At 46.8% G+C, this 18,888-nt stretch overlaps 1 protein-coding gene across 24 annotated transcripts in view; it reads right to left on the reverse strand.

Moving 5' to 3' along the window:
• Window positions 1-1,732: 1,732 nt before the first annotated feature.
• hppy (MAP4K3-like protein hppy) overlaps window positions 1,733-18,888 on the reverse strand; it is a 161,918-nt gene continuing 144,762 nt past the window's right edge. For all 24 annotated transcript variants that reach the window (XM_077665118.1, XM_077665115.1, XM_077665125.1 and 21 more), the window contains 2 exons: window positions 11,116-11,169; window positions 1,733-8,140 (listed from right to left, as the gene is read on the reverse strand). In XM_077665118.1, the coding sequence (XP_077521244.1) occupies window positions 8,053-8,140; window positions 11,116-11,169 (142 nt within the window). In that variant the 3' untranslated portion in view covers window positions 1,733-8,052. The remainder of the gene's footprint in view (window positions 8,141-11,115; window positions 11,170-18,888) is intronic.

Below are 18,888 nucleotides of genomic sequence, written 5' to 3' on the forward strand. Positions count from 1 at the left end.
CGCTACTGTAGAGGGGGCAACACAGACCGGACTATATCGAATGCAAATTAACAAAGAAGCTTTTCCCCGTCAAGGGGCCTCCTTTCAGCCAATGGCGTAAGCCGATCGTCATGACCATGCTGCGCGACAAAGCAGGGAGTGGCAGATGAAAGGGGATTCAGTCGCCTCCCTGCATTTTCACAATATATCAGGGTCACGAGAATCGGCCGACGCTGTTGACTGGAAAGGGGTCCCTTGATGGGGAAAAGCTTCTTTGTTAATTTGCATTCGATATAGTCCGGTCTGTGTTGTCCCCTCTCCAGTAGCGGCTGCAGCTCACAGGGAAAAGCCACTTCATTATTGAGTTGTATCCGACTACAGACTGGCTCATGTGGCCGATGGCCTTCGCAGCAGGTGGTATTGCTGCGTTTTTCTTTTATTCTGTTTGTCGGCAACAGTGACGGCCTTCTCCCATCGCCGCCCCTCAATTCGTTCTCACCTTTATCTTTTGGCCGCTTCGATAAGTGAACTTGGACAGGCTTCATCCGCACGACCTCTCGAGGTGGGCTCCGTATAACGGCTACCGCCGTAACAAACGTTTGTTGCGCGGTTACTGCGCAGAAGCTGAGACACGTGTCAATAAAACAGCTGTGGTGACATGGGCACATCCGTGCGGCTCAGTGTCGGACCGCTCGGACATGGGCGCCTGTGAAAGGGGTGGTGGCAGTGGAAGGGGTACGCTGACGTCCAGAGCAAGTTCTGCAAGGATGCTCTCCAGGCGTCAGCAGCACGTCGCGCACTGCGGCATATCAGTGTCGATGTATCGCCACAATCTACAAGAAACTTCCTTGCGATGCGCAGTCCATGGTTACATTAGGAGATACCGCTTCAGCACTGTACGCGATAGCAGCCAACCAAGACGTTTGCAATAATTAAGTCACTGCGCCGTAAACGGGTACCAAGTGCATGAGGTTTCGCGGAAGCACATTAGAGGATTTCATGCGGTCTTAAGCAGAGCTACCACTTACACAGGTTTTACTGTATCATAAAATTTTACCGTAAATCATTTAAGCTGGCTTTTCCATGCTTGTTCAGTGCAATACACGAACAAAGAGGAAATAAATGTAATATTTTCCGACACTTGAGTCTCATTTAATTGGCGTCTCGTTTTGCTCCACTCTACCCTACATAAAGCAGCAATTTTACACTGGCAAATTCAGCATAAATTTTTGGTCCCAATGAAACCATGTTTACCTTGCAGCACACAACTGCTGCATGCTGACCTACAAGATTAAAGCTGTGCCACCCCCTGCTCTGTGCTCCTGGTGCGCACTATAGTGTTTATTTGCAGTGGAAACTTTCAGATGTATTTGTGGGCCTGGCAGTGGGGCAAACATGATGAAGAAATAAATTGTGAAGTCCTCACACGCTGCCTTGTCTGCACTGGTACAACTTGAGGTTGCACCGACAACACCTAAAGTTCCTCAGCCGGAAGCTTGTTTACAAACATAAAAATTGCCTCTCAAGCAATATGAACACCTGCATCCATTCCAGGTTGTCAGTGCTTTAAATCAGATGATGTACTGTTTTGTTTGCCATTAGTATTGCAGGTGCCCAGCGTGCAAGACTACATGAACACATGCACAACCAAACATGTACGATTGCTCCAGTGATATGAAAACCGCAAGAATCTGCTGTTTCAGAGTGTGCATGCATACCTAAGAAATAGAAAGAACGACAGTGCAAAGGAGAGTGTACATGAGCTTAACCTCATGCTTGTATTCAGCGTTCATTTATTATTACACCACTCTTAGGCTCCTCACACCACCATTCAACAGGGGCTTTGAAAAATATGTGGGTTCAAAAATAAAAAACTTAAGAAAGGTCCATAATGTAGCAATCCTAACATCACAGCTAGCAAACTGTACACACATGCACACACATACATGTAGTACAGAAAGATTCAAACACAGCAACCCTCATGAAATGACATGAGTCGCAATTTTTCAGAATTTTGCCGCAAGCTGCAGCAAAAGAAAGTAACAAGCACAGAGTATAACTACAGCAATGTTGCAGCTTCAAAAGCCTTTAGCAAGTATTATTTCACAAGCACATTTAAGAGACCTAATCAGTGCTGGCCGATTTCAAACAACAAGCCTGTATGGCAGGTGCTGTCTGCTGAGATGAGAATGTTCCTAATAACAGAACCAATCAGTCCCAGTTTAGCCAAACACTCTGCAAGTGATACAAGCGAAAAAAAAAATCCACAGTGGCTTCCACAGCGAAAGCACAACTAAAAACTCCAAACATACAAAATATTTGCTTTCACAAAAGCCGAAGGCTGTACAGAATTTTGGTCCGATTCATATCACATATCATTTTGCACATCGTGTACAAAATGCCAAAAAACCCATAAAAGGTTGTAATGAGATTAGACTAAATGCTGCTTGAGCCTGTCTGCACAGAAGATGGCACACACAGCACCTCTTCCGACAAAGCAGCAAACCTATTGTTAAATGACAACTGCAAACCAGGGCACATTACCACACACAAGCAATGTGTTTAAGCTCCGAAAGAGACTTTCAATGCATTACACTGTTTTCTTGCAAGTCGTACCAGCCCTGCCAAGCAGCGTGCGTAAACACATAACTAAAGCACTCCCGATGGCATTTTTCTGTTGCCTCTTGCCGATACCAGCTGGCTGATACCCAGCACTATTAGCAACCTCTAAAACTTGAAAATTCAACATGGCCTGTTTCGTCCCCAACATACATGTAACAGCAACTAACAACCAAACTGCCGCAAACCATACAGCTCCTTTTCTTGCTTTTGCAAACCAGGGTTGAAGTTAACGCGCCAAGTCAATCTACCCGCGGTAACTTTCCGAAATACAACTGAAACTCTTTAAACACTGCAAAAACACACACTGTCCTGAAAGAAAAAACACTCACACACAGGCACACTTCAGCAATGGTGAGAAAACAGTTGTGTGCTGCTGCTTAATACATTGTTTATTACATATGTACAATGTTGAAAACAACTATCCCTAGTGTCCCTAGACGCAGCTAGACAAGTCTTAACAGGTTTCTTGGTGAGAGTACAAGTGAGCTCAGTTGAGCCAGAGCCGTGTTTGCAAAAAGCTTCATACTTAAGCTGGGAGACACTTCCATCGTCCACTTCACTAAAAGTTCACTAAAAAAAAGAAGGTGGATGCTGAAGAGACTGAGAGGCATTAGATTATAAAAAACAGGCCAGTGACACGAAGCAATTAAAACTTTCTGCCAGAAATATTTGCGCACAAAATTTGCCATAGGACTATGAGGATTCACATTGAAACTGCAGATACACAAACATCATGTTAGCATATGCTCAACACATGCAGTACGCGTAGCAAAACATGCATGCCGTGTGTTTTTCTTAACTTGTGTGCTGGTTACATGTGACATGGATAACTAGGGCTGTCAAGTGACACGCCTGCCATCTAGCTAAACTACACTAGGAAAAATTTGTTCTTTTATTTACAAGGGATCCGTGCTTATTTATCAGTATTCAATTTGAGGCAGAAAACAAACATGACAGACTTTGAAAAGCCAAGCGAATGCAACAAACCACTGGAATCATGAAGGAGGCAGATACTGCAGCTTGTTTCGAAAAGGTAAACAAACTTCTGTGAGTGATATCATTCAAACCAGAAACCAAAGCCCCCCCACTGAAATGTAGAACATTGCTTCACCTGTAACTCTTTTCTTTTATTGTTTGACTTCGAGAAGGTACTGGTATTGTGCAGTTGTGCAGTGAGGGAGTTGCTTTCAAAATAAACGTGATACACTTGAGCTTACTGTCCTCTTTTGAATAACTAGTTCAACAACATTTCAAAAACTAGTTTCTGGAACAGCTTGGTGTTTGTTGTTTTCTTTCTGGCATTATCTATCTAAATAGAATCTGTTGATCACTAAAATAGATTTTTCCCTAGTTTACTGTTGTTAGGCCAAGCAGTCAGTGTTGAGGTGGCACTGCTCAGGTATGCACAGCACTGAGAGCCAACTTCTAGCTTTAAACCAGTTTGCCAGACCCAGAGGGTGGTTAAATGACTATAACAAAAACAACACAAACGAAATTGCTGCACTGATCTCCTGACCCAGTGCAGAGTGCAGACTGGCCTGTTACTGAGGGATACACACAAACTTGAGCTTCTATACAATGTTACACAGTTCTCCTTGGATCCCTCTTTCCATGACAACCCCAATGGTTCAGAATTAGGTTATGGGCAACAAGCCATTTCACGGCCTCAGCTCCACTTCATCTAATGGCCTTGCCGGTTCTGTCATTTAGTGCAATGCCAACAAGCAACAGAATGGTAAGAGACTGAAGCATTAAAAAATGCCGGTCGAATTTTGTTCCAAATCTTTTAGTGTTGTGCGTGTAACATGGCACTGCTTTAGATGAAAAGATAAAAGAAAGCAAAAGAAGGGCACCTTGTAATCTTCCCTCGAAAATCTCAAGCATGAGAAGAGGTTCACAAGAATAGTTCTGAAACCAGAGGGTACCATCAGTGAGGTACATGCCTGAGCAAGTGGTTTTGGTTAATGCACTGTCAGCTGCCTAGGCCTACAGACCACAGAGAACCAAAGAGAAATCAGCAAGGAACTAAATGTTGACTTGCATGTCTAGCCACCAGACTGGACACTTTACCTTCAAGAAAACCATTTTTTTTTTTATGGTTCTAGTGGTCTGTAAGCTTTTTCAGTTCTGGCCAACTTACACAGGCAGCAGTCCCAAGAAAACACTACACTTTACATAGACCTGCAGCCCCTCCCTACTTCCGTGCCCACAGTGTTAGCAGCTTTGAACAGCTAAGAAAAAATGATGCTGTCCTCAATCAAGTGACATGTCCCCACTGTCCGACACAGGCATTCTCTGCAGATAAACCTGTGATAACATGACTCTTCATGCAGTTTCTTACCAAGCTACAAAGATAACTGGCAGCCAATTTGGAAGAGGCTAACCTGCAGTTGTGGCGTCACAAATGGCACATTTTCACATTGCTTCACTTCAGCTCCGCCAGCCAGATTGTACTTTGAAGACAGTGCTACAAAAAGTGACGAATTACGTGCAACTCCTATGGTCTTTCATCAAATCCTTGCGTGACCCAAACCAGCCCAAGTCTAATTAAAGCCACAACGACATGCTCTGACAAACCCTTCATCATGCACAGCTATATAATTCCTTGCAACGGGTGCTAAATAAGAAGCAAATTGCAAAAAGAATTGAAATTCAACAAAGTTAATTGTTCATCATGTAGCTGTGCTGGCTTGCTACTGAGCCATGGCAAGAAGCTATGCAGCTTAAACATTGATACAACAAATATTACCGGAACAAAAAAAAGCGACCTGATGAGTAGACAAAAAGCCAGATGACTTCTTCACTTGAGGGATTGTAATTTCGCAAAGAAAAATTAACAGATATCTTTATTTTGTTAAAGCTATGCTGAAATAGGTTTCTTTATAGTAAGCAGCATACATATGAGCTGCACAATAAAACAAGACAACAGCAAACAGGCGTGTCTGAAAATATTATCACCAAACATGCCACTGCTTCCTAGCCATTTCCAAGACAAACTGTTCACAACATTCCAAGCCTCCAGAAGTTGAACGAGTGCCCTCCGAAGAAGTCCACAATGCATTGTAGAGTAACGGTCACATATTCGTTCAGAAAGCACCAGCATGGCAGCAGACCTTGGCGAATGTAATATTGCAAGCAAACAAATGCTTCTTCGCTAAGGGTACTTTACAACCCATGCTTCAACAAACCAGTTCAAGTTACCTTCAGTTGAATGAAAACGCTCGCCAACCATCACCACACACCACTTACAAGTTCAGCAAAGCATAGCACAGTGGAATGCTTCTTCAATAAACCTCTAAAAGAAAAAAAGAAAAAACCCAAAGAGTAATCCACAAAAGCAAGGCAGGTGTGGAGTGCATAGTAAACATCATATATCCATCAGACAACCAAACTTGTCAGCAATGGCACATTCGTATAATTGCATTTTAGGAAAAAATTTGCATGCTAGAATGCTCTCCAGAAATTGTCACAATTAACAAATGCTAGTATGTTACAGGATTATCGAACATCATTCGTGTTTCATATAGCTTGCATATTCAAACTAAAAGCGATGAAGCCACCTACGAGTAACTTGGGAACATCTTATGCATAGCCAACTTGCTGCATCCTAATTATTAAAAAAAAAACATGAAGATGTCTTCAACTTAGCCTGTTTTTCGCTATGTGCCTTTGAGTCCACAGTAGTCCAAATTCAGAAGGCTTGGTATTTTAACAAGGCAACTACGATCATAAAATCTCGATGGAAAAGATACTTCCTCCTACCAACTGTTATGCGAAAACTGGCAGTTCAATGAAACCACACCTCAGCTGACCCATATGGGAGAAGAAAACTGGCACGTAATCAAAGAAGAGCTCCTCTGCCATTAAGCTACGCATGATGTTAAGTTTAATTTCCTTCCCGTTTAATTTGCACATAACAACATAGCTCAAACAAGCAGGATGACAAGACGAGTGCCTTTCCACGCTAAACAGTAAAATTTCTCTCCGAAAGATAAAACAAAAACAAAATAAACACAAAGCCTAGTACCTGCCCATCAGTGAAAAGCACTCAAACACAGAAACTGACATGCACCAAGAAAAAAACGAAAGGTATTTAAAAGCAGGTGCCGCCAATGTCAGTCGGTAGCTTGAAAACTTGACTGGAACGCACCCTTGTCTCTCGCAAAACCAACACACTTTTTACACATACCTTTTAAAGTAGTGCGTCTGTTCTCTGCAGCTAGATCAGTACATGGTCAGGTCGTTTACGAAGTGACTGCTTGTAAAAAGTAATGGCGGCCTGCATGCTCTGTGTATAGATGACTTATTAATGCATTAGCAGTAACTGGTATTAAAATGAAGCAATTAAAATTGAGGAAGCACTAGCGAATACAAAGAAGGAGAAATCCACTACGATGCTTGCCATGGCTCCTCCCGTAGTACCTACCCAGCTCCAGCACATAGGCTCAGCTCCATTATCTACACAAAAAGTCCAGGGTTCAGTATATGTACACAAATAAATACCAGGGTGTTTGACGAGGACCACAAACAAAGTCAGGGTAGAAGTAAAAAAAACACAAAACGAGGAGGAGGAGGAGGAGGGAGGGGGCTGCTCTATCTGTACAGCTTCGTTGCAGAAAAGGCTGATAAAAACTAAGGAGTAACCGAAAAAAAAAAAATATACAGTCAATGAAAGTGAGGACGCCACCTCTGCATCTGAGTTGGGGTGATGCAGAGCGGACGACGACACCGACCTGTGTGTCGAACAAAAACACGGACCGTGACCTTGCCGGTACGACGAGAAGGCGCTAGCGTGAAAAGCGCCCGCCCAGCCGATGGCAACAGCTGAAATCACATGCGAGTCTTTCACTACCCGAGTTGCACACCCCCTTGGTGTGATGTCACCGTCCACAACGAACAGCTGTCCTCCGTGCCGCCAACACTTCTGCCACTTCCGACGACCTTCAGTTCTGCCACGGCGACCACCGTTTGATAACACAGAACTTGATGATCATCGGTCTACAAGGTAGAACTAAACATGCAGGCATGTGGGGTGCCGGAGATCCGATCAGGCGCCCACTTCTGACTTGTGGAAGTCTTCGTCTGGCAAGCGGGAGATCCTGGTCACCCTTGTCAAGTTACGTCCAAGTCGACGAAGGACCTGTCTACTGCTGCGACAACAAGCGGACAGCGGAGAAGAGTCACGTCGTGACAATGGTGGTGACGACACTCACAATCCCACTGCTGCCGCCAGCATACAGGCACGCATGCGACACCACCATCAGGAACACTTTGTCTCTGTTCACCCACTGCACAGCCCAACGGCGAAAGATGAGCTGGCCTGAGCATTTCTCTTGAGTAACTTGCGCAGCCTCCTTCATTCGTCGATGCCGCAAAACTGCTTCCTCGTTGTACTCCAGCTGTCCTCGAAGGGGTGGCACACTGTGCTAGGCTTGAACGGAAACTGTGCCCTTAGTAGCTGTTCTCGTGGCCGGCCAGGATGTAGATGTTGGAGGGTCCGGTGGGCTCCTCTGTTGCTCTGCTCTCGAGCACCACGATCCTAAAAATGCAGAAAGAGCAAAAAGAAACCTTATACCAAGTCTCTTCACACAAACATACCTGTCCATGTGAATGGAAATAGATTCACTATAGAGCAGACATGTGGGCTAGTTGGTGGCTTCAGAACGTATGAGACATGGTACCAGTGTGTGGCGGTGGATTTAAAAATAGGTTTTCTTGCACTTGTTATTTAAATACGCATCAATGAGGTTTTACTGTGTATTAGACTGGCTATACAGTTGAACCTCGTTATAACAAAGCTGGAGGGGCCCGACAATTACTTCGTTTTAGCCACAGCTTCGTTATAGCTCGTGTTGAATCAGCTTCCACGGAGAATTGTCATTCTTTTGTTATATCCATTATAACTGCACAAAAGTGGATTCTGCTGTAGAAATGCGATTTTTTTTCTTGAGCTAAAGCACCGAGAAATACTCAGCTGATTTCAACAATTGCCCAATGCCAAACACTTACTTGCACGCAATTTCCCTAAGGGGTGAAAAAAGGACAAAGGCAGCATATTAGCAAAAAACTTCAATCTCTAATCAGTGGGGAGCACAGCATCTTATTTTCCTGCCACACTCAGAAGCGTGCAAAAATTTCTCCTGCGCTTCGGAACTGTGCACTCTGCACATGAATACGCCCACATGGGATTATAAAGAGAGTAAGCTGCCCTCTGGTGCCCTGCCCTTTTTATAAAAAGGACAGTTTACTCCCTTTTTTCCTCCTTTCTGTTAAGAGTGGAGGAATACCATCTTTGAATTTTAACGACTCCTGTCTAAAGGGGCACTGAGCACTAACAGAAGTATCGACAGATTACCGCACTATAACAAGAAAGTCGCTGCTTTCACTGAAAATGGGGCCGCTATCTGCTAGAAAAGGCTAAAAAATAAAGTACGGGTGTCACCATCACCGATTTTGAAAGTACTGCAGTTTCAGATTTTTCGTTGGTGTATCTGATACAATGATGAAACTTAAAAACGGTGAAAAATTACATGCCAACGCGCACTATCTTTTGCTGCTCCCAGGAACTGAATGTAAAATAAAAAAAAATTATGTGCAAAAAAGAAAAGAGTGAGTTACTAGCGAGTTTTAGCACACCATGATCCATTTTTCACGCGGATCCAGCTGCGCATGTGCAGTGGTAAGGGTGCGCTCTTTGGGGCCATGTGCAGATGTGCAGATAGCTTGCTGTTTCATAGTATGCTAAAATTGCCTATTTTTAACATGTTATTCTATGGGAAGGACTACATAATGTCACAACAATCAGACGCGCACCAGCACCACATCTAGTAGAGCCATATTCATGAAAGTTTCGATTTCAACGTCGTATCCGCATGATTTCGTGTGCGTCATGCTTTGTTCTTGCTCAATATGACGCCTTTTGCGAGGTGAAGAAGCTATGACACAAAATTAAGTTGTGCTCCATTGAATTTGAGCTGGAGAACAGGAGAATGAACAGGTGCATCTTATACACGGGTGTGACTTAGGTGTGATTTGTTTTAGAAAAACTGTCGCTTGCACGGGGGTGTGGCTTATAGACCCGAAAATACAGTAAACCACAGTACACCGACAGCTTTTGAGGGCAGGGATTCCAGAGCTAGGCCACATTACCATGCAGTTCAAAGCAGATAACGCAATACTAAAGAATCTATTTTCTCCAGGAATAAAAACTGAATGGAACTGTCCTAAGTGTCTCTTTAATCACTTAAAAGACACAAGCTCTGTGCTTGTCTCACATGCATACAAAGGGCAAAATTGCACTCAGAATGACTCTAGGAATTTGATGCTATCACATTTCAAGCCATTTCGACTACTTCTTTTGCAGAGAAACGGGGGTATACAACTGTACCAATGACTTCGTAGGAAGACCTCAAATGTGGTACGTATCCTTACGTCAGTCTAAGACCACTTGTATTAGACTTTCAAACTGCTTCAAGATGTATTACGAGGCTCCTGACTGATAGAAAAGGCTCAAAAGGTGAACAATTGGTGACTGCATTTCGAAAGAGGCAAAACGCAAAGGTGTCCCTGTGCCAGTGCATGTGAAAGGTCCCCAGGTGGTCCAAATTATTCCAGAGCCTTCCACTACGGCACCTCTTTCTCTCTTTCTTCTTTCACTCCCACCTTCCTCCTTTTCCTTATGCCCCCCTCCTGAGATGTTAAACAATTACGGCTTCATTTCCTTTCCACAAAAGCTAATTTTAAAGGTGAACAATTTTTCAAATTTTTTTTTTTTACCACCAAGATGGATTTCTTTGAACTGCACACCCATACTTGTAAAAACACACAGAACACCAAGGATGCCAATCAGTGAAATATAAAAACACAATGAATGGCTTGTTTGAAAATTCGGGAGGATTCTGCATGCAGGAATATTACGTAAGTGCATCATTTTCCGTTTACAGCACTTGAAGCAAGTGGGACACATGTGTCCCACTGCTGCGCAAAAGGGTTAAGATGTGTAATAGCTTGCAGTGGTATGTTTTTGAAGTTAAATCCACATTTTTGGGCAAAACCCTAAAATAGCCAAGTTTGAAGTTTGCACTTTCCTTTGGAGGATAAAACACTTTCCCACATGGAAAGTGATGCTCTTTACCCCCGGCACACCCTGGTAACATTTTTGTTGACCACCGAGTGAAAGTGAGTTTTTGGCTAAAACATGCTGTGACGTTTACCCTAGAGTAACACAGACGCACACCCATTGCTGAAAAAATAAATGAACAAAGTTTTTAATTAAAAAAATAATTTGAAGCATTCTTTACCATGCAATCCAATGCTTTTTTAAAAAAGAAGCAAATTAAAGGTGCTAGAAAAATGAAGAACAGCCGGCACAGTTTTAGAGCATGTTGCTTGTGGGAGGAACGAAATAGCCTACATCCTGTCTCATGCCTATTAACAATTCTGAAAAAAGAACCAAACAACAACCAAGGGCACGAAAGAACAATCAAGGTGCAAACCACAATGACAGGGACTAACCTTTCAGCCTGTTCACATGTGGGGTCAGCTGCCGTGAACCCAAAATACTTTGCGCTGAACGTGCAGGAGGGTGGTGGGAGAAAAACATGCAAGAACGAATTAAAATGAAAGAACGCACTGGAACAAACAGAAATCAGCTTCATTAAACAAGGCCCCTTTCATGGGGGTGTGGCTCATACACAACAAATTGAATGCATGCGCAAAGCTCATAAGTCAGCCCAGCCAGGCCAACCAGCCTGGCACATTCGAAACACATACAGAACAAAATGGGAACGCGTTCTTTGATGTGGTCTCACAAGCACTCTCCATGTACGGATCTAGATCACAGGCTATGCGACAGCAGTGATGTCATTTTGCATAGAGCAAAGGACTAAGCGCAGAGAAAGGTGCAGGTGACAGCAGTAATGTGACAAAACTTAATATGACCCAAGGGCATTCAAAATACATTGCCACACGTGTGCTAGATGTTCTTTGAGATGCCAATGCATCTGTTCTCAAATGACAGCCAAAACACTAATACTCATAGCCAGCTGAAACACACCATATAATACACATTGATAGGCAAGTTGTCCACAGGCATGGCAACCTTGGCAGGTGCTGTGCACTGGAGTGCCCATGAAAGTCACACAATGAAATCTGTGGAGAACCTGTTTCCCCCCTCCGTTTCGATGCGGCCCATCTTCATCGTCGGCCGTCGGGACGGACAGCCCCCGGCTGGGCGAGGAGGGAAGTCTCCCTCATGGGGGAAAGGGAACGGCGACGGGAGCGCCACCTCGTAGGTTACGCGGAATTCTGCGGAACCGGAGAGAGCCCCTTCGGGATCTGGCCAGCGTCGTGAGCGGTTGGAGCCGCACGCTCTCGTCACCTTCCGCGGCAGGCGCACGGGGATCCGTTGTGCCTTGCCGCTGGACTTCTGGTTCCAGGCAGCGAAGCGAGCGCAGCAAATGCGCGCTCTGACCGCCTTCCCCAGCAAATGCTAGGGAATGGATTTGCCCCAAGAATGCAGCGCGCATGGGAAAACCCGGCCGCCATTATCGGCGCATACAAACGTTCGCCGCCGATACCTCCGAAGTCGCGCCCCTGCCCCAGCCGGTAAGTCGGAAGTCCTTCTTACGTAGCCTTCTATTTCCGAGGAATGCCTCGTTGATGTTTTGTAGCTAGCTGGCCCACTCTGTGTATTAATTGCAAGTGTAATAAATAGTATATGAGTGTTAACGCTGTGTCGTCCCTTCCCTTTGTCCCTCGAGCACGAACCCCTCCGCGGTTAGCGAGCGGGAACGCTGCATCCGCGGAGTGGGAGTGCGGGCGGGGCGAAAGGCTTTGTTTCCCCCGTATTTCTACAATGGCGCCCAACGTGGGGCAAGCTCTTGGGACGAGGGACGGCAGTCAGTTCGATTCGTGGAATGCCCGCCCAGATTTGGAACAGCGTTAGGCCTGAACCGAATTCGGAGTTGCTAGCAAGGCGAAGATGCTTTCTTGACAGCGAGATGAGCGTAATAGCAGCATGGGAGGATTGCCGTGCATGCTAAGCTTTTGATGAGCACTTCATCGGTACACCTGTGGAAGGTGAACCTACGAGGTCCGCTCATGGAGAGCGAGACCGAGACACCCACGGAGAACAGCAAGCCAGAAGCGAGTGAATGTGGAAGCCTGGAGGGTGGCCCGATTTTTCTTGTACATAGTTGTAAATATTCTCTGTTCTGTCTCTTTGGCTCTGGGAGCCGGGTGCCGTAGTCAGCTGTTTTGGATTGCAGTCGTGATTACAGGAAAAGCACCGGGGCGCTGCGACACCGCGGGAAGCGGTAGGCGCCGTTCGCGTTAGGGTCACCTTGGCAGAAACGTATCTCCTCGTGGCGTTGTGTTCTAGCTATTGTCCTTGGTCCTTTGTTGGCACCCGGAAGTGTAAGAGCGAGTAGGCCTAAGGCTCTTCGGGAGCTGCCTGTCGCTTTTGGGAGGACACAGTCGTACCGTGGCACAAGCACGCGCAAACGGGCTTGCTTGTTGTATATTTACCCTCGCTAGAGTCGAGAGGTCTCGCTCAACTACAGAAAGCTGACTTTGTTCGAACGAACTTACTTTTTTGGGCTGCGAAGCGAATTTATAATTTCGCGGAACCAGAGACGCTAACACAGCTCAAGTGAGCTTAACATCACCATGCCGGAAAACGAACCGCGAATGTGCTTCGTCCGAAGAGAGCCAGCTACGTTCAAATGAACCGAGCGTTTGGGCGGTGCCGGATAGGATTGTTTGGCACTTGCATTGCTCCGCACTTTACCAAACGAGTTCAAGAGAAGCTGTCCCGGCCTGCTGTACATTGTATGGGTCTCTGCCAGCTGCCTTGCGGCCATGAGTCATCGAGCTGCAGAGTCTCCGGCGAGCAGTTTGCAGCGGCTACGAGAGGGGGGGGGCCAGCCCCTCTACCTTCCAACAAAGGCGCGTCGGCGCGAACAACACCCTCCCGACACGCTAATTTTGGATGCCTGCCGCGGGACAAAGGACGGGTGCCCGGTGACCTTGCTGCTCATTGGATGACCCCGGCACCCCGCCTGTACGAGCTGTCTTGCAGTCATCATCGCAACGCTCGTGGCCCCTTCGTCGATGGCATCCATGGACGGGTTCAACCGTAGGCCGACATTTAAGGAGGGAGGGATGTGGAGAACCTGTTTCCCCCCTCCGTTTCGATGCGGCCCATCTTCATCGTCGGCCGTCGGGACGGACAGCCCCCGGCTGGGCGAGGAGGGAAGTCTCCCTCATGGGGGAAAGGGAACGGCGACGGGAGCGCCACCTCGTAGGTTACGCGGAATTCTGCGGAACCGGAGAGAGCCCCTTCGGGATCCGGCCAGCGTCGTGAGCGGTTGGAGCCGCACGCTCTCGTCACCTTCCGCGGCAGGCGCACGGGGATCCGTTGTGCCTTGCCGCTGGACTTCTGGTTCCAGGCAGCGAAGCGAGCGCAGCAAATGCGCGCTCTGACCGCCTTCCCCAGCAAATGCTAGGGAATGGATTTGCCCCAAGAGTGCAGCGCGCACGGGAAAACCCGGCCGCCATTATCGGCGCATACAAACGTTCGCCGCCGATACCTCCGAAGTCGCGCCCCTGCCCCAGCCGGTAAGTCGGAAGTCCTTCTTACGTAGCCTTCTATTTCCGAGGAATGCCTCGTTGATGTTTTGTAGCTAGCTGGCCCACTCTGTGTATTAATTGCAAGTGTAATAAATAGCATATGAGTGTTAACGCTGTGTCGTCCCTTCCCTTTGTCCCTCGAGCACGAACCCCTCCGCGGTTAGCGAGCGGGAACGCTGCATCCGCGGAGTGAAAGTGCGGGCGGGGCGAAAGGCTTTGTTTCCCCCGTATTTCTACAAATCTCAGAATTATATCATCAAGATCATCAGTCCCAACTACATGTCCACAGCAGGGCAAAGCCCTGTCCATTATCTCTCCAAATAACTCTGTCCTGTGCCAGCTGTGGTTACGTTATCCTTGCAAACTTAGTCTCATCTGCTCGCCTGACTCTCTGCCACCCTTTGCTGCATTTGCCTTATCTTTAGATCCATTTCATCACTCCAGGGCAGGGTTTCTCCATCTCCGTAGCCTCGGGGAACCCAGCGGCTTTCAAGAGGACCCCCGCATGCCTTAGCGTCTGCCCCTTCCTGCCTGACATGCATGCAAAGAGGAGCATGTGCATGCATGGGTCCTCAAGAAATGCCCAAGGTTCTGTTAGTAATTAGTGCTGGCTGGAGAGCAGAACACTCAGCTATAAGCAGGGGTTGGAGATTTTGGTTTGGTTTGGTTTGGTTTATGGGGGTTTAACGTCCCAAAGCGACTCGGGCTATGAGAGACGCCGTAGTGAAGAGCTCCGGAAATTTCGACCACCTGGGGCTCTTTTACGTGCACTGACATCGCACAGCACACGGGCCTCTAGAATTTCGCCTCCATCGAAATTCGACCGCCGCGGCCAGGATCGAACCCGCGTCTTTCGGGTCAGCAGCCGAGCGCCATAACCACTAGGCCACCGCGGCGGCTTTGGAGATTTTGGTTTTCATTTCTTGAAAATTCAGCTGATGTCTACACGGTGGAGGTCTTGAGGGGCCATTTCTCGGCGTCACCAGCAGAGTGAATGAGCAACGTAGCAAAGGATGAAAGTAGAGCAATATGCCAATATGCAGTGTGAGGAGGAAAGAGGAGAGTATAGGGACAGCATGAGGAGGAAAGCTGAAGAAGATACGGAGAGAGCATGACATGATGAGAGTATGAGGAGGAAATCGAAGGAGGAGGAAAATGGAGGAGGAGGGACAAGCGGTTGAGAGTGTTATCACGCTGTTCTGCCTGCAGTGAAAAGAGTTGCTCTAGCACAGGCTTGGCGGCGGCGCCAATTTGTAAATTGCGCTTGCTGTACGCTTGGCTGGAGCTTTGGCCAAGTGCCACCCTCGTTTGGCACTGCAATTTCTGTCTCTATCACCCAGAGACAGAACATCCCCCAGAGCACCTTATACTTAGTGGTGCGGGCAGGGACACTTTATTAAGGCGAAAGCCTTTAATGGCTCACACTGTCGTCCATCCGTTAACAGAGGGTGTCACACGTGTTAACTCGGGAACTAAAAAAAAAGATAGGGAAAAACCAATGGTTGCTTCACATAGAGCAGGAAAAAATGAACCTAGAAGACACGTTTGATGACTGTAGAGTAATTAGTTAATTAATAATAATAAAAAATGTCAAAATTGCGTCGAAATAGCACGGACGTCAATATAGCCACAGGAACGGTGTGACGTCACATCCACCGGAAGTCGTCACGGCATAGTGAAAATTATCACAGAATGGTCGGAAAAACGTCGGATTTGCATCAAATTCGATGAAAAAACGTTAAGCATAATTAATACTAAAGATCCCCGAAAGATGTATAATTTGGGTGTCGATATACCCACGGGAACAGTGTGACGTCACATCCACCGGAAGTCATCACGGCACAGTGAGAATCCGCCTTTTTCATGTTCCTGTGCTGCCACCTCGCGTACAGCGCTGGAAGCTCATTGGAAGGGTACTGTGCGCCCAATCCGGCCGGAGTGAGTGCCGCTGCGGAGCACGTTTTGTCGGAATCTGTCAACGATGGCGTGTCCTGCGCAGCACCTTGTGCCTGGAGGATTTCTAGGATTGACTGGTGGCTGTGTGCGAAGTCCGAGGCAGGCTGCTGAGCCCACCGAAGAGCAAATTCTTCAGTATATCCGATCATGCGGCATGCGATGCGATCGCCAGCTGAGCAAGGGCCGCCGCTTCAGAGATGAAGGCTACATTCGGAACATAATGTTTAATGAAATATCCCCGATCAGTGAGAATGGCGTTTTCCGCTGTATATGCCTGCCATCCATGAAAGGTGGATACTACATCGTGCACACCGTAGCACAGAAAACGACTGGGGACAACAGTTTTCACAACCCCGCCGCGGTGGCTGAGTGGTTATGGCGCTCGGCTGCTGGCCCGAAAGACGCGGGTTCGATCCCGGCCGCGGCAGCAGAATTTCGATGGAGGCAAAATTCTAGAGGCCCGTGTACTGTGCGATGTCAGTGCACGTTAAAGAACCCCAGTTAGTCAAAATTTCCGGAGCCCTTCATTACGGCGTCCCTCATAGCCTGAGTCGCTTTGGGACGTTAAACCCCACTAAACCAAACCAAACCAAGTTTTCACAAGCAATCGTTGTGCTCAAGCGCTTCCGAATAGCTACACGAGCGATAAAAGCACAAGCGTACTCGCAACACGGCAGCTCTGCTAGCATTTTACTTTATTTTCCCACAGCACACCGCTGCATAAGTTAAACAAGCATGCGCGTCCATAAAGACGTACGCGAGAAGCGCACATTCAGCCATTCCGACGAAACCACGCAGAGCTTTTCATCATGGATATGATGCGAACACACGCATAACGCACCTTCTGCTTCTTCTGCCTCTTAATACATGGCGCATACCCACATGGGGGTATTGGCCAAGATGTAGTGGCATAAACAAGGAAATTTCCTTAGGAGATTACGACAAAATTGTAGCACCATGCGTGAATGCTCTCGTAGCTTCTTTTTCATTGTCCGCTCCACCGCGCGTTGAAAGCGGCTCACAGCACTTGCCCATTTGGCCTTCTTGCTTGAGAAAGCAAAAAGCGTCGGAACGAAGTCTGGGTGCCGCGGTGACATTCGAGGCCTTCCTGCCCATCAATAAAACATTTCGTGATGGACTGCACACGCATTTAACCACAGTACCTCGTCCGCACCTGTCACAAAGTGATTCCAGCACAGTCTTGACAGTGCCCAATGGCGGCCACGATCGTCGAGCCGGCGAACGGCTTTTATCCACGCATCGCGTCGAAGGCGGTCCCGGGAAGCGTTCGGAAAGCGAAAAAATAGAGTTTGCTTCCCTTTACATATTGGGCAATGCAGCTGTATGCAACACATGTCGTAGGCATTGCCAAATGCGCCGCACTGAACGCCCGACGGCTGCAGCAACGCACCCCGCGTAGGAAGCCGGTTTGTTTACACTTCCACGGCCGGTCTCGAGTGGCGCGCGACCCTTCCAATATGTTTCGCGACACCGCCGCCAGGGGATGGGCGCATGCACAGTCGCGTCATGAAAAAGGCGGATTGTCGGAGAATGGTCGGCTTTCGCCTCTCAACAGTTTAGTTGCCAAAGCGTCTCGATATTTTATTTTTCGTTCTTTTTATCGTCCCACGATAATTTTTGTCTCTATCACCTATGGCCCAGTTACTTCAACTAATGCGCTCAAATTTCACTTTTACCAGTATCGTAATCATCCAGCGAATTTTTTTCGGTGACCGGACCAATCTTCAGCTTTTTTTTCTTTTTGTGATAAAGTGTCGTATTCCTGTGTGGTCAAAAGTCACTTCAAGTTTACTGTGGCCTTTTTGTTAGCGTGAGCAGCCTAGTTACCAGCAATTAACCCACAAATGGTCATACTTAGAGCTGTTTTTGTAGACGGAAGTGCTATTTCCAATAAGAAAAAAGTAACAGAAGTGAATGAGGAACCGTTAAATAAAAATGCAACAGTGGGCTTCCATCTAAAAACTGGGTTTTCATGTTAGCACTAAATGTTGCCCTGGGTTGAGCCAGAGGGCAGGGAATGATGAAACTGTCCCTTAATCATAGCTGTAGCTAGAACAGGGCCCTATTTCGTGATGCCTGTGCATAGTTCCACACCAGTGTCCTTAGAGGTGCACTTAGGAGGAATTTGAACTCATCTTTTTACCGCGGGAACTTGATCTACACGTTCCGAACATTATTAGAAAATTTGAATTATCGTCCTGTGTGGCCGATTTGCCCAACTTAAATCCGATTAAATGCCCTGGCTTCTGCCTTTTTTTTTTCAATTAAACGGAGTAAGAGGAGTCAACCAATGCGTGCAGTGTCTTTTAGTTAGTCCCGTGGCGTCTTGCCGCTCTGCAATCGGCGGAGTGATACCTAGATCAAAGAGTCCACGTGTATTTTTATTTCCGTGGGCCTAATTTGCGGCTATGTTATCTGCGACTGAAACTATTTATTTGCAGAAACATAAAAACAAAACAAAAGCGAAAGCAAAGCCACCATGGGACTGGCTAAGAGGCACTCCACGCATTGGTTGATTCCTCCTACCTTCAGTGTTGAGTTCAAAAAAAGGCGAGAGGTGGGACGTTTAATCCGATTTAAATTAGGGAAATCGGCCGCACAAGACAATAATTAGAAGTTTCTTAGCATGCTCGGAACGTGTAGATTGAGTTCCCGCGGTAAAAAAAATGAGTTCAGATT

This window comes from Amblyomma americanum, chromosome 5, assembly GCF_052857255.1.
Source record: "Amblyomma americanum isolate KBUSLIRL-KWMA chromosome 5, ASM5285725v1, whole genome shotgun sequence".
Taxonomy (NCBI): Eukaryota; Metazoa; Arthropoda; class Arachnida; order Ixodida; family Ixodidae; genus Amblyomma; species Amblyomma americanum.